Genomic DNA, 16,035 nt, shown 5'->3' on the forward strand with positions numbered 1-16,035 from the left:
AAAACACAAAGCCAGTCCTATTAGTGATATTGGTTTAGGAAGGCAGGACTAGTCGGTTCTAATCTGTTTCCATAATCCGTTTGTGTACCAAATCATGGCCGGGGACAATTTATTACTCGCTGGATATTGGTGGGGACATGTCCCTAGTGTCCCTACTCAATCCTACACCCATGCTAGATAGGTCTGCCCTTGCTTCAATTAAGGGCTTGGTGATATGGCCTTTAAATTATATTGTGATACACAATATATCCAGGTATTTTGAAATCTCTTCAAAAGCAATCTATGAATGCTAGGAATTGGTGACAAAATCAGATACTGATTTTGATACCTTGATGTGGCAAAATAGGAGGGATGACTATTGGCACTTTCACAACATATTTCATCAATCATCAGTAATGTGGATAAAGACAAGTATTAGAACAAGTATAACAGTCTGGTAAGTTCAGAAAATGACATCACTTTACTGTAAAGCAGCCTTTAAAACCAGGAAAAGACAACACTTAGGACATATCAAAATGTAACAAAATCTAAATTTTAACATGGTTTATAGTTTCATATCATGATCATGATATGATGTCAATTTATTGCCATGCCCTTCCTCAATTCAACTTCAATGGTCTGATAAACTGAACTCACGATCTTTCCCTAACCTATTTCTGCTAGCTGCCGATACACAGCACAAGTTTACTCAATGTTACGACAGGCACTCATCTGACAATGGAACAGGACGTATCAAGCTCTCCTTCTTTTCACAAAGCATTGACAAACCTTGGTCACTAGGTCAGTAGGTATACCTAGCAAAAACAAATGTTGAAGTTCAAGTTTTATTAATCACACACACACACATTAGAGGGCGAAAGCAAAGTGCACTGTGATACATGTTAGAAGAGTTTAACAGGAGAGAGGATTTTAAAACAGGATAAAGGATGAGTTTGGGAAGCACCAGTGCAGGCGTCCATCGTCAGCGGTACCATCTTTACCAACTGCAGTCTAATAAAACAGTCCTGCAATAAGTTTTACACTAAGGAACAATAAGCAATAATGTTCCATTTTTGTTGAACATGTTTAACTGCATTAACAGTTTAGTTCCACGGACTATCAGAACATCCTGCTACTCAGTTCTATCGAACCATTTGTATTATCAGTTCTCCATTTTTCTAGACAGAGAACTCATGATACAAATGTAGTATATGGAGAACTTGTTTCCATACAGACAATCAAATGGCTTAATTTCAAACTAGGAAGACATGCTGTCTGTGTCACTGCCCCCAGCCATTTTCCTTGCCTTCCCCTGATTCACCCTGTCTGTCCTCTCAACTCCTGTGACCAACAAATTGTCTCCGCTCTACATTCAGAGGCTCTTGGAGGCTCTGTCAGTCTCTTAAATGCACCTCAAGGAGATGAGGAGCGAGGACAAACAGGTGAATTGTTCCTTGCATCTTGGCTTGTGAACTGGGAGGAGCTAAGCTGTGAAGAAGAGACACGAGTGAGTCAGCTCCATGGCAGCCGATAGTTTCAAACATTGAATATTTCCAGCACTGAACTCATTTTCAGTGTTTCCCGAGCATGCTGGCTGGTAAGATGATGAAATGACTGCATTTTGTTGACATTTTAACGCATTAACTGACCTTTCATGAATCTACTCAATAATGATATTTTACATAGCCAGCTTTAGTTAAAGTTTGTCTTAAAATAATAGCTAATTAGATAATAATTGCAATTAGCTAGTTAGATAACGTTAACAACATTTCATTAGCTAACTTTACTACAATCAGATGTTAGTTGGACTAAATTTACCTTAAATTAATTGCAGTTATTGGTGTACGGTTGGCATGCAAGTTAATGTTTTTTAGATTTAAGCTCAGCTTGTTTAACAAGCCTCAGATCTGCTTTTCTCCCTAATGTTGTGGTGGAAGTAAGTAAATGCCATTTTCCTTGCATGCTTTCCGACATACATCACTCCCGTAGGATGTCGAATGAGTTTCTTTAAAAACTGCCCATTCATGGAAAAACTCCCTCCTGTTCATTTTTTTAGGTCGTTGCTATCCTTGTTTATTTGCTACTATTGGATATAACTTCTCTCTTGGCTTAAACTGAGCAGTTGCTGGCATTCATTGATATTCACTGGGTGTGCATGTCTATGTCAATGTCTTAACACAAAGATGATCTCAGAATGTGAATAATTCCACAGAAGCAAAAGAAACATTAATGTATACATTCTCCATCGCTGCCCCCTCCCTCTGGAACTCACTCCCCAAACCCATCCGTACCTGCACACACCTCCCAACATTCAAAACCATGCTCAAAACGCACCTTTTTAAATTAGCTTTTAATATATTATCTTTATGTGCTTTATACTGCTTTACTGCTATACTGTTTTATACTGTTTTCTGTGTTTTTAATTGTATATTTTATCATTTTTAAAGTGTAAAGTGTCTTTGAACATCTGTAAAAGCGCTTATAAATAAAATGTATTATTATTATTATTAAAAACTGTTATATGTACATTAATAGTGCAGCTGGCAAAGGTGGAGCAATTAACTATATATACCGCTGGCTGTCTTGTGAATCATCTGTCAGTCATTGTGATCATCTTAATAATACTATTGCAAGTTACAAGTTAGTTATCAAAAATGTAGTAGCAGTGTGCTAGAAAGTACAATAGAATCTAAAATGTAAGTGGAAAGGAGCAGAAAATGGGAATACACAAGTAAAGTGAAAGTACCTCAAAATTGTAAGTATAGCACTGAAGTAAACGTGCAGTTACTTTACACTGCTGCCCATTACTAAGCATTATGGGAACACCCCCTTCCATCTGAGATTAAACAGAGCAGAGATCAATGGGATATTTTTTTTTGTTCACTGTACCAATTAAGAACAAAATGTACATTTTTGACACAGACACTCACTAGGTGGCTGTTTCTGTGAGTTCTGTACAGGAATATGTCATTTATTAAGTTCTCAGATGTTTTGTTTTCATTAAAACACTTTCGGAAATTACTCATCGTAAAAAATGCCTGTCCTCAGCAGAATAAGAGCTACAAATAAAAAATAAAAATGCAAATAAAAAGCATTTCAAAACGGCCCCCATGTTTTTGATCAATGGCTTAAGCACTGTTTGGTACTATTGAGAGCTACGTGAACCATGTGACTGCATGGCGGCGAGATCAAAGTAGCACAGCTCTCATATTCAACAGCGCTGGAGTGAGATAAGGGAGGAGACCCGTTAGCATAATGAAAAGCACCCAGTGTTTGTGGTGTGGGTGTGGGGTCCTTCCTAGTACTCTCCAGCTCCCTCGTGATTGCAGCTCATTCCTTTCACATGCCCAGTCTGCACATACAGTATGCCTTCACTTCATTCATCAACACAGCTTCCTCGCAATCATTGCTAGACTATTCTTTCTAATGTGGAAGTATGCCTTTTCTGGCTCTTCTGCATAGTCTGCATATTCAATCTTTTCATCGTTTTGTTTACCTGTGTTTAATGTGTTGTCTCCTGCGCCTCAGGATCAACACCAGTTATCTGCCTACTCGCTAACCAGCCCTCCAGCCAGCCATGCTCACATCTTTTTACCCATTCCTGCTTTGCCATCTGCCACCTCTCCATTTCACCTCCATTCACTGGTCAGACTGCCAACTATCAGTCACGCACAGATATCAACACAACCTGCAGAGAGGAATAGAAAAGTGTGACTTCTCTTTAATATATTCATTTGATGTGCTTGTGATGAGAATTTTGTGCTATATGTAGAAGAGTGTGAATTGATGTTACACAGCCCTTTTTAGAGAGACTGTGAACTGTGAACTGTGACCTGTGACTTGTGATCTCTTCTATAGCCTTGCCTTGAAACTTGTTTATGACCTAAGTAAGGAAACGACAGATACTAAAGATAAACATTCTCCTCCCTGTAAATGGGCTTGAATAAGCATCTATTATAGTGATGACACACCCAGAGTGAGAGAGGGAGATAAATACACTGATTTCCTCTTTAGACAGTGAGTCTTCACTTTGTAACTGACCTGCGTGTTGCTCTGTGAATGCTCCTCTTGTACAAGATTAAAACCCTTGTTTAAACTTTGAGCTGAGTCCGATCTCCTTCCTCCAGTTCTAAATGAACGCAGAATTATTTTAACAGTGCTTAAAAGTATAACTGAGAGATTCCAACTTTTACTGTTAGCCTTGTATGTTGGTCAGTGTGATGTGCACTCAGCTGCTGCATTACCACTGTCATTTTTGGTGTTCAAAAAGACCAACAAAGTAACTTGGAAAATAAGTTAAGATAAAGACAACAACTATTCATCTTTGGCCCTGTTCAGACCTGGTACCCTTTTGTCATGAGTGATCCAATCACAAGTGGACAGCTCTAACTACACATTTGATATTTGGTCACTCAGACCACATTTAGACACATTTGTGGTGTGAATGTGACCACATTCTTTTAGCAGCGTGTACCCACATGTGTCTTGGGCCACATCGAAGGACAGTCAACTCAACTGATGTCCTCTGTGAAACAAGAAGAAGAAGCCACAACAACAGGGCGGAATAGATTACATGTTGTATAATATTCATTTGGTTACTGTTTGGTAAAGTCAGTTACATGTTTGGGCTCAACCTGATAATGTTAGCTGCCGATGTTTGTGAACACAGTCTGTTCCAACTGATCTAACCATTGAACTAGTAACTACAATTTTAAGATTTAAAGAATTGTTGCGTGAGAAGAAACATAGGACCCTGCGAGTTCTTCAGGTGTGGCAAATTCAAAATGCTTTGTGTCTTGTAAATTCAGCATTAAATACACAACATTAAGATGTTTCCTATCTTGTCAGTTTGAAGCGGCATCACTGTACCAGCCTGTCTGGGCGTCTTACCTGCCAACATTTCAGGGCTGTTTGAACACTGTTTCAACTGATTTTCATCAATCACATTACATGTATGAAAAAAGAAAACATTTTATTGACAGTAAACATGTCAAGTTTTACAATTGCAATAAACTGTTACCAATATAGTCTGCTTACTTTTTTGACTGAGGAGAAAGTCCCCAGACATAAAAATTACTCCATTTTGTGAGTTGTTGAGTTAGGAGAACCTTATAAACTTTGTGACATGCTGCCTAAAACAAATTCTTAATTATGTGGGCCTTCTTGCAAATACTACAATTGTTGTACATGAAGATATTTCTTAATTTGTCCAAAAAACCCCAAAAACTTGTTTGTTGGTCTAGGTGATTTATGTGTTTACCCTGCCCACTTGTGATTGGATCACTCAGGACGGATGGTAAAACCAGGTCAGAATGCCCTCTTTGTCCAAGTGCGCACACACCAGCTTGGGAGGCATTTTCATTGTATAGCGTGGCTAAGTTGTAGAATCAATATTCATTAGATGAAGCTGATACAAGCTTAAAGTGAGAATTTTGCCTTAGCTGTGCTCTTGATTTTATGGGGGACAACTAAACAAGCTGGTGGAAGTGTTTTTATCTTAAAGTGATCACAAAGGCATGCTCTGAATCAACCCTGCTGTTCTATACACCAGCTGTCAGTCAGATGATTGTTTTATTTTGTTGTGTGTTGTCCTCAAGAAGGCACAAAAGGCAGAAACATATCTCTACAGAATTTAAAATAATAGGATTGCACCTAAGTTATGAATATGCATCTTTTTTGTCCTTTCTTTGTCTACCGGTGAGCCAGAACCTCATGAGAACAGATGTTTACCTCTTTGTCTCGATCATCAACATGTCATATGTCACGAGGAGAGACGTCCATGTGCTAACATCTAAAGTCTTGAATTACATTGTAGTTGTCCCTCCTGCACACACAGTTTAGATTTTAGATTAATCCCTAGAGACTTGGAATCAGGGTGACTGAGCTCCCTGACATTTATGAATGTCCATTACTCACATTATAGTGCATTAAAGGGTAGGGGAAAGGGTAATTGGCACGATAAGCATCGGCTGGAGAGAAATGAGAGAGGAGGATCAAGAATAAAGAACTAATGAACTATTCCTCAGATGCCTTCAGTGAACATATAATCTCATCAACACAGAGGTCCTGTCAGATTACTAAATGTGTTTTAAAGGGTATTCCACATAAATTCACAGTGTTAAGTCGCCTTTTAAAAATGACTGTTATCGTTTCTGCAATTTGTGTTTGAGGTCATGGAGGTCATGAAGTTATTCATCTGCACTGGCTGAAATGGTTGAAATAAATGTATGGACTTTTATTATTCTGAGAAGTTGTATGCTAGACATACTGTATGTGTTATTTTCTTTCAAACCTGTAAATACATTCTTCTTCACACAAATACAGAATGTTTCAAAGCTATGTAAAAGCTGCTGCCTTGTTTTGCAGAACAGTTAATAGTTTTAAAACTTCAACCAGCTGGTATCATTTGAAAATGTCAATGCCAATATAATTCCTGGTTATCGGTATTGATAACAAAACTATACAATATAGTCTGAACACAGCCTCCAAGATCGATGGAGATAAGTTTGAAGACAGAGGAAACAGTACCGAGGTGGGTGGGTGGATGGATGGATGGATGGATGGATGGATGGGGAAATAGATTGATTTAATGCTAATGGGTGAATATGCAGATTAACAGAGAGGAGATCTGGTCTGCTGTTGCTGTGAACTTACCAACCTCTGCAGCCATCACAGTGATGTTATGCCATGCCGTCCCCTCCCGGTCCAGAACCTGTGTAGTCCTGATGATGCCACTGTTCACTCCGATAGTGAAATACAGAGGTCTTTCTTCTTCATTTTCTATAAAGTACCTGTGATGCAGAATGATATGAAATTTAAAGAGGAAGCACAGCCAATGAGGCGCCAATATAATATAAGAGACTGTGCCACACAATGATGCCTGTGCATTTACTGAGAGTACAGTTAGTAGTCATGGTCAATATGAAAACCAAAAAACATAGTGTTTGTTTTTCTTCATTACAGACTTTGTTCTTATGGAGAGTTAGTGTAACAGAGTCTGCATTCATATTTAATTATTCCTCTAAATCCCTCACGTTTGACATTCTAATTCAGTACACCACTGATTCTCAACTTCAAACCTAGCATGGGGGTTATGAAACACAGCTCCACAAAGCTATTATCATAACTATGTATTTTGCTATATTTTTTAAAGGGTAACTCCACCAACCATACAGTATGATACAGGTCTTAGGGAGTATTGCTGCATATGTGAAAAAAAGTATGAGCCTTTTGTGGCTCCACAGGAAGCTGCATGTGTATGCATTGTTCATTGTGGCTAATGTAGGCTCCAGGGTTTGTAAAGCAGTCCACTGGTCCAACATCGCACTCAAACAACGCTGTTGGACAGTTTACAAGGAAAGTATCACCAATAATTGGTTATTGGATTACTGGCCCTGATAATCAGCACAAAAAAGCACTTCTTTTCCTTCACTTCAAATATTCATAAATATTTGAAGTGAATTAAAAGGAGTGCTTTGGATCAGCAAAGTCATTTGTGATTTCCATTTCTTCAATGAAAAAATTTAGTTGGACACAAGATGCCTCCTTTTTCTCTGAAAAGCTATTTCTCATTGTACTTGCCAAGCTCCCAGGAATTGCGCTTAGCTATTGACTGGACTAAATATTACAACTTCCACAATTATTACTTGACCACACTGGCCCAAACAGCATTTCCCAGAAACCAACCGGTATGTTTGAGATTTCAAAAAAAACCTCAAACTAATCACTGCTTGATCCATTTGGTCCAGTAAAATTTTAAATTCAAGATAAGCTGTACAATTTCTATCGAAATTCACGATGGACACCAATATTAGTTTTCAGAACTTTGGGATGTTAAACCACAATCATAATTTTGGCTTGCGTGGGTCGTTATTCACCATCGAGACAGTGGGCAAGCTAAGTAGTGATCATAACATAAGGTTGATTTCCTGGTTCCTTGTGTCTCTGTGGCAGTCAGGTTGTTTTTCTGTTGTTCTATGTTTTTTCCCCAATCTGTCTTTTCCCCCTCCCTTCTCCTTCCCTGTGTGTGTGTCTGTGGGCGTGGCGGCAGTGTCTGCAGCAGCAGAGAGGTGCACCTGTCTCTCATCAGCTCATCATCCTCTGGCTATATTACCCTGGTCTCTCCACTACTCCGGTGCCAGATCATTCCTTCCCGTATGGTGACTATTCAGTGTCGCTCGCTATTGTGTTTAAGATTTCACAAAATATTTTGTGTTTTTGAGATTGCTCTTGTGCTTATGCTCATGTCTTTTTTTGGCTTGTCTGCAGAATCTCCAGCACCTTTCCGCTCTGCTTCCTGTTCACCCGCTCACCTGAGTTCCTCCATGCTGTCTCCAGTTAACCCTGCCTGCCAGCCTGCCTGCCAGCCTGGTGATCTCATCTACATTTCCCTCGAGAGAACTCAATTGCAAAATAAAATCCTTAACTCCCTGACTTCCTGCTTTCGATCTCTGTATTTGGGTCCTAAGAAAAATCCCCAGCGTAACACCTTGTACCTGTCAAGGCTCAGAGAATGGGAATATGAGAAAAGCAGTGTTGTGCTGATGTTATATATGATATCGTCATGTTGGTGTTGTTCCTACAACATCATAATTAATATATCTCCATGACCATAATTTCAAATTAAAAGAAAATGGCAAAGACTGCATTTTGGACAAGCTGTTGTTGTTGGCTGAAGGATTACAGGACTCTGGAGACTGTTTGTATCCCAATTGGGTCATCCCTTATTATTTTTACACTAACCTCACTTATTATTGTCCCTTTTTCCTGCTGTTTTGGTTAGGTTTAGGCAACAAAAAAAAAAATACTTGGTGAGGTTAAGGGTTAAGTTAAGATGGGGGTGAGGGGTTAATTATGCTCCAGGAGCAACATCAATAATAATGTTTCAGGTAGTTGATCATATAATGCCAAGGGAGACATGGGTATCTAAGGAAGGAAAATGTGGTATTTTCAGGGAAGTGGGGCTTTGCAAAGTGTTTAATGTACCTGCTGGAGCCAGAGAGCATGACACAGCTTTGACCAAACTTTAAAGACTCTTTTCTTGCAGGGACACTCCTAAACACTACCACACCTGCACATGAAAAAACACCTACATTCACATCACACCATTGACTATTTCCCTTACCTGACAGCGCTGTTGGTGCTATCAGGGTCCACGGCAGTTACAGTGCCAACCTGGGTGCCGCCAGGTGAGTTTTCATACACGTCCATGATGTAGTAATCCATGGAGAAGACAGGAGGCTCATCCACATCACCCACAATGACTCGCAGCGATGTGGAATCCTTAAATGGTCCCAGGTGGGAGAAGTGTGAGTCTGGGTAAGTGTTGGAGCCTTCAATGTTCAGTGTGTGAACTTTTTTCTTCTCATAGTTCAGAGGCTGGGGGCGACAAAGAAATGACAAATATCTTACCAAGGACACATTTCAAAGATGAGTTATCAGTTATATCGTTGTCATGATATGAGACTACATATCATCTTAGACTGTGTTTATGTTATGTTATGTTGTATGGTTATATGAAAAAAGAGTTATATTTTCCTGCTTTTAAAGACTGCATTACAGTAAAGTGATGTAATCTTCTGAACTAGCTAGACTGTTCTACTGGTTCTAATACTTTCCTTTACCAACCTAGTCATTATATCCACATTACTGATGATTATTGATCGATATGATTGTATATTATGTATTGAGATATAGCCCAAAAAATATTGTTATTATTCGAAGGCCATAGCCCTAGTGTGGGGGTTAGATAATGTTATAGTCTAGATGGAATGATGTTGTGTTTATCTTCCATAATGTGATTAATTCACGACCAACCTTATAGACACATAAATGTTGCCAATGTATGTGTCTGCAAACCACAGATATGTTGAGACTTTTTTTTAGGTTCAATTTTTGATTTTCATGTTGGGACAACCCTGTGCTTATGGTCTGGTTAGGTTTAGGCAAACAACGACTTGGATAGGGTTGGGGAAGGATCTGTTGACTTAAAATACCTGTTTAATTCACCACAAACACATCTGGACATGTTGTGACTTCCCCTCGAAAAATATTTGTTTAAATTGTATGTCGTTTAATTGTTTAAATCCGAACCTTAACTGGCCACAAAGCCTCCCAACCTCCTGAATCTGCTACATCGATAAGAGGGAAAGCTAATGTTGCTAGCAACCTCGATGCTACTTGACTGCAAGCTATAATGGAGCGACATATTTGGGAAAATTGATGGTTTGTCTGCGAGCTTGCACTCTGAAATATCGTTGGTGGGACAAGAATTGAAAAACTCAATTAAACCTCTTCAGCATACGCTGGATGTCCACGGGGTGACAGTATAGGAACTTGAGCGTGCCACTACAGACTACAGTTCCCAAATAAGTAAGTTGTAAACCACAGCAAACATGCTTACCACAACAGTGAAACATCTGGATGAGCGATGCAAGGATCTGGAGGCTAGATCCAGGAGGAATAACATACTGTGCTGAGTGTTCCAGAGGGGTAGGAGAGTCCCCATACCACTGATTTTGTCGCCCAGCTGTTTCAGACTGTCTCAGACTGAAGGAGAAGCCTCTATTGGATCGTGCTCACCGAACCTTGCGGGAGAAACCCAAAGAGGGGAGCCCACCTCGACCCCTCGTTGTGAGAATACACTACTTCTATGTCCAGACCCCGAGCCTACAGCGAGCTGCGGTAAACTCTCCTCTCCTTAATAACGGAAGGAGGGCCTCTGTATTCCCTGACTACATGTTCTCTTTGGCCAGGAAGTGAGCTGCATTTGCTGCAGTCAGGCACAGCCTCTGCTCTTTCCCAGATGTTAAGTTTGGTCTCCTCTGCCTGGCAACTCTCAAAATCACCATGCTAGATGGGACATTTCACAGTTTTGAGGACCCCACTGTGGCCACTGACTTTGTGAACAAGAACTGTAAGTAGACTGTTTTTCCCGTAATGTGAGATGTGTGTACAAGAATGACTATGCTGTGGTCTTTCATAATTTTGCTGGACTGGTAACATTAAGGAGGGCTACATTCCCAAGTGCCAAACCCGATCCATGTAATCAAGATTTTTCTTTACTGGACTTGCTGAATCTACTTGGTTCACTTAAACTGTATTTTTGTTGCTTTTGACTCCTCTTTTGCTTTAATTATGCCTTCCTTTTTTTATCATTATTGTTATTTTCCCTTATTTAATTCTGCTGGTGATACCTCGTTTTATTAGCTATTGTTCCAGCTATGGGTATCCAGTTTACTCTACTGTGTACATTTGCTCATTTACTACAAGTCACACTTCATCTCAGGTAGCACTGCGGAGTTTGTGCTGCAGCTACCATGGAGCATTTTGGACTACTTGTGTTCAAGAGGGTTTTGCGCACATCTCAATAGGGGAGTTACTTGTGCTGGGGCGGGATAGGGCTGAGGGTTTTGTGCATTTTTTGTGTTTGTCTTGTATCACTGTGACTGTGTCACTGATATCACTACTGTTTTTCTTTTTTATTGTTTTTCTAAATGGTCCAGCCTAGTTTACCTCAAAATCCTGACGAAAATGCACTTAAGTTAATTAGCTGGAATTGGAAAGGTCTTAATTCCCCAGTAAAGCATACAAGGGTCTTACATCATCTCCAACATTTGGGGGCTCAAATAATCTATCTCCAAGAAACACACTTTAAACCATCTGTTTATTCAAGAATTAAGAGCAGGTGGATTGGTCACGGCTATAATTCATCATTCCATAGCAAAGCTAGATGGGTTGCAATCTTGCTGCACAAATCAGCTCCCATTACATGCTCTGATGTGGTCTCTGAACAAAATGGCAAATGTTGCAGGATATATATTACCCCAGTTCTATTAGTGAATGTTTTACGCCCCCTAATTGGGATAATGCAGATTTCTTTAGGCAGCTCTTTTCTAACCTTCCTGATGTGTCCTCACACTTACTCTGGTGACTTTAATTGTTGGCCTAGTCTAGATCTGGATCGCTCTTCCACAAAGGTCACCATGCCTTCAAGAGCTGCTAAAACCATTAAAACCTTCATGAATGAGTTTGAAGTTTCAGATCCCTGGTGTTTCTGTTATCCCACTGGCAAAGTGTACTCGTTTTTCTCACATGTTCACCATACATTCACTCGGATAGACTTTTTCTTGGTTGATAGTAAACTTCTCCCTTCTGTGAGGTCATGTCCTTAGGAGGCTACAGTCATCTCTGACCATTCTCCAATTGTCTTAAGTATCTGGATCTGGGGCTCTATTCACAAACCCAGTGGTGTTTTAACACACGTTTACTGAAGCCAAATTGATATGTTTCTAAGTATAAATAAGACCCCTGATATCTCGGCATCTGTACTGTGGGAAACACTAAAAGCTTATATTAGAGGTCAGATAATCTCTTATGTCAGTCATGAGAAAAAACAAAAAAAGGACAAATTAATTGAACTAACAAACCATATCTCCAAGTTGGATAGTCTATATGCTATTTCTCCAACCCTAAACATGTATAAGGAACGCCTCTCTCTACAGTCCCAATTTAACACGCTGGCTGTAGACCTTGCTGCTGAACTGATCCTTATATCCAGAAGCAATTACTATGAGTAGGGTGACAGAGCTGGCAGGCTACAAGCCCATCAGCTACACCAGTCGACTTCTACTCACCAGATTCTCCTAGTTCAAACTACTATAACAGGGTACTACAATAGACCCTGAGAGAAGCTGGAGAATCCAGTAACTGCCAATGAACTTTCTGTTGTAATGTCATCTATGCAAGGCGGCAAATGTCCTGAGCCAGATGGCCATTTTCAGGGATGGAGTGGTACAAGGAGTTTCCCTTTATGCAGATGAGTTTCTCCTTTATATCTCCAAATTTCAGTATCTATCCCCACAGCTCTATTTTTGAATCATTTGGCTTTATATATGTTATAAACTAAACCTAAATGAAAGTAAATCATTTCCTTTGAATAAGGCAGCACATGAATTTCCACTACCTAACTTGCCATTGCAAAGCACAATTTCACTTATCTAGGAGTTCAGGTAACCAACAAATTATAAGACCTTTAAGAGGCCAACTTTGTCCCTTTATTGACTTGTGTATAGTCAATATAAGACTTTGACCACTAGACAGTGGATTTGTCTTTAGCTGCTCGCGTTAATTTGATCAAAAAGAACACCTTCCCGAAATTCTTATATTTGTTTCAATGTGTACCCATCTTTCTTCCCCAGCACTTTTTTCATAGAATTGACAGCATAATTTCGGAATTTATCTGGAATAGAAAGACCCAAAGGATGCGCAAGCAGCAGGCCAAAGGCGTTGGGGGGAATGGCTCTTCCAAATCTGAAGTTTTTTGATTTGGCATCCAATTGTGGAATGATATAGCCCTGGCTACAATTGGATTTACACAACTCCCCACCTGTCTGGCTTAAACTGGACGCAGACTCCTGTAAACCGGTGTCAGTGTCACAGTCCCTCTTCCAGCTACACGAAAAATGTAATATGAATCAGCCCCAATAGCTGCGAATTGTGTTTCCCCCCCATCTCTGGTGGATTGTGCATTCACAATTTTGTTTTGATTAAGGCATTAAAGCATTTAAAGACTTATATATTGAAAATACTTTTGCATCTTTCCAACAGTTACCTGAAAAGTTTGCTTTAGCTAATCAGTACTTATTCAGGTACCTACAGAGTCATACTTTCACTAGTAGGACATTCCCTCAGTTTCCTAATCTACCTGTTGATACATCATTGGACACATTTCTTAAGCCAGTACCTGCTTTGAAAGGGATGATATTGTATATGTATCCTTAGATTCATTCCTTACATTTAGACTCCTTAAACTCCATTAAATCACTTTAGGAGGTGGATCTTGGAGAAGACATTTCTGAGGAAATTTGGGAGGATGCTCTTGATAATACAAGTCATCTGTCTGCGCAAAACATGGACTGATACAGGGCAAAATTCTACATTGCACCCACCTCACAAAGGTTAGGCTCTCAAAAATCTATAAAGATGTAGACCCAGCATGTGACAGGCATCACCATGCACCGGCGAGCCATGTACATACAGTATGTTCTGGTCTTGCCCTTTTTTTTACAACCCTACTGAGAGGAAATCTTCAGATCATTATCAAAGGTTACAGGAAAACTGATTGAACCTAATTCCACCTACAGTATCTCTCTCCTCCCTAGAGTTGGCTTTTGTGGCCTTTGTTACCCTTCTTGCCAGACGGCTGATATTGCTTAATTGGAAATCTAAATGGTCCCCCTCCCACACGCTGTGGATAAGAGATGTCCTTAATTTTGCCAAACTGGAATGAATAAGGTGCATAGTTAAGGGCTCATTGGGGAAATTTAGTAAGATGTGGGACCCTTTCTTCAAGGATGTACAAGAGCTGGACTTCTGAGAGAGCCCTGGGTGACTGATGGTTTTCTTTTTAGTCTCTAGGCTGTGGCTGAGGAGACCAACCAAGTATATAGATAGTTTTATTTATTCATTTGATTTCTGTAGTATCTGTCCTGTCCCAATTTCGTCTTCCATCCTAGCTTTGTTTAGTTTGGCTCCCTACTGCCTAAACCCTTGTTTTTGTTATGTCTAAGGTTGTACTAAATGGAGGACCTAAGTGCAGACACACACACAGAAGGCAGTATAGGGGGAAACAAAGGGCGAGCTTATATTAACAAAGCTGAATACAAATAACGAGGAAAATAGAACGACTAAAATGCGTCACAAGGACAAAAACAAAGAAGCAACAAAAGGCTAAAGCAAAGTGCAAGCAAAAGCAAAGTACAAATCAAAAGAGAAACCAAAACTACAAACATACCAAACAGGAGACACGAGGAGTCACTGGAGGAGACACTGGGGAGGAAGCTGGTGGGGAACACAGGACATCACGGAGAAACATGGACGAACACAGAGGAAGACCGACCAAGACGGACACAGGCTAGGCTAACACGGAGAAGGTCGGGAACGGGACATCACAGAGAAAAGACTGAGTAAAACACCGGACATGGACCAAGAAGGGGGGAAACAAAACGATCTGACCAAGACATGAGGGAGAATAAAAGCTATATACAGTGACACTTATGACGGGATGAGGTACAGGTGGAGTGAGGACGGACACGGACAGGTGAGGGGATTAACGGAAAAAAACACACCGGAGGAACTGACAAGTATGACGCGACAAACAAGGGTACAATTTCAAAGTAAAACAGGAAACAGAAAACACACAGACACTGAACCGTGATAGTTTTATCATTATTGTATTGATCAAACTGTGTTGTTGTATGTATTGTTATTGTCTTAGTGTTCACTTAAAACTCTATCTGTGCCCACAGATTATCAAGTCATCCATTCAGTTTAACAATTCTTATCTCAGAGATTTATGTGCCAAGATTTTCTTCTACCATACAATCCCTGATGGGCCCTGTCATCCTTAAATGCAGATGGTTTGCATTGGAGATTTGGGGCAATAAATAACTGGTATCAATATTTTATTGACAATATTTCCCCATTCATAAGAGATTATTCCTGTTGAGCCTCTCTATATCATAGTTTTTGTTATTCTGGCTTCTTAATTTATTCTGAAAAAACCTAATTTTTCTGACTGTATGCAATAAGAAAGAGTGGCTGTGGCTGAGGAGGTAGAGCAGGTTGATATGTTTCTAAGTATAAATAAGACCCCTGATATCTCGGCATCTGTACTGTGGGTCAGATAATCTCTTATGTCAGTCATGAGAAAAAACAAAAAAAGGACAAATTAATTGAACTAACAAACCATATCTCCAAGTTGGATAGTATATATGCTATTTCTCCAACCCCAAACATGTATAAGCAACGCCTCTCTCTACAGTCCCAATTTAACACGCTGGCTGTAGACCTTGCTGCTGAACTGATCTTTATATCCAGAAGCAATTACTATGAGTAGGGTGACAGAGCTGGCAGGCTACAAGCCCATGGGAATACAAGTGCCATACAAGTGCCCTTGGGAAAAACTGCACCTTGCATGGTAGCTCTCTGTCAGTGTGTGTTTGTGTGTGACTGTAAAGCGCATTGGATAAAATTGTTATGTAAATGCAGACATTT

General features: G+C 39.9%; 2 protein-coding genes across 2 annotated transcripts in view; both read right to left on the minus strand.

Annotated features, from left to right (window-relative positions):
* Window positions 1-16,035, minus strand: part of LOC311267010 (class I histocompatibility antigen, F10 alpha chain-like) — a 501,763-nt gene that overhangs the window by 67,420 nt on the left and 418,308 nt on the right. The gene's annotated exons all lie outside the window — the stretch shown is intronic.
* The window catches only part of LOC311266492 (cadherin-18-like), a 211,747-nt gene that overhangs the window by 41,824 nt on the left and 153,888 nt on the right, over window positions 1-16,035 (minus strand). The window contains exons 7-8 of the mRNA XM_084368883.1: window positions 9,104-9,357; window positions 6,634-6,770 (exon numbers count right to left, since the gene is read on the minus strand). Of these exons, the coding sequence (XP_084225009.1) occupies window positions 6,634-6,770; window positions 9,104-9,357 (391 nt within the window). The remainder of the gene's footprint in view (window positions 1-6,633; window positions 6,771-9,103; window positions 9,358-16,035) is intronic.

Source organism: Pagrus pagrus (assembly GCF_965226575.1).
Source record: "Pagrus pagrus genome assembly, chromosome: 12".
Lineage (NCBI taxonomy): Eukaryota > Metazoa > Chordata > Actinopteri > Spariformes > Sparidae > Pagrus > Pagrus pagrus.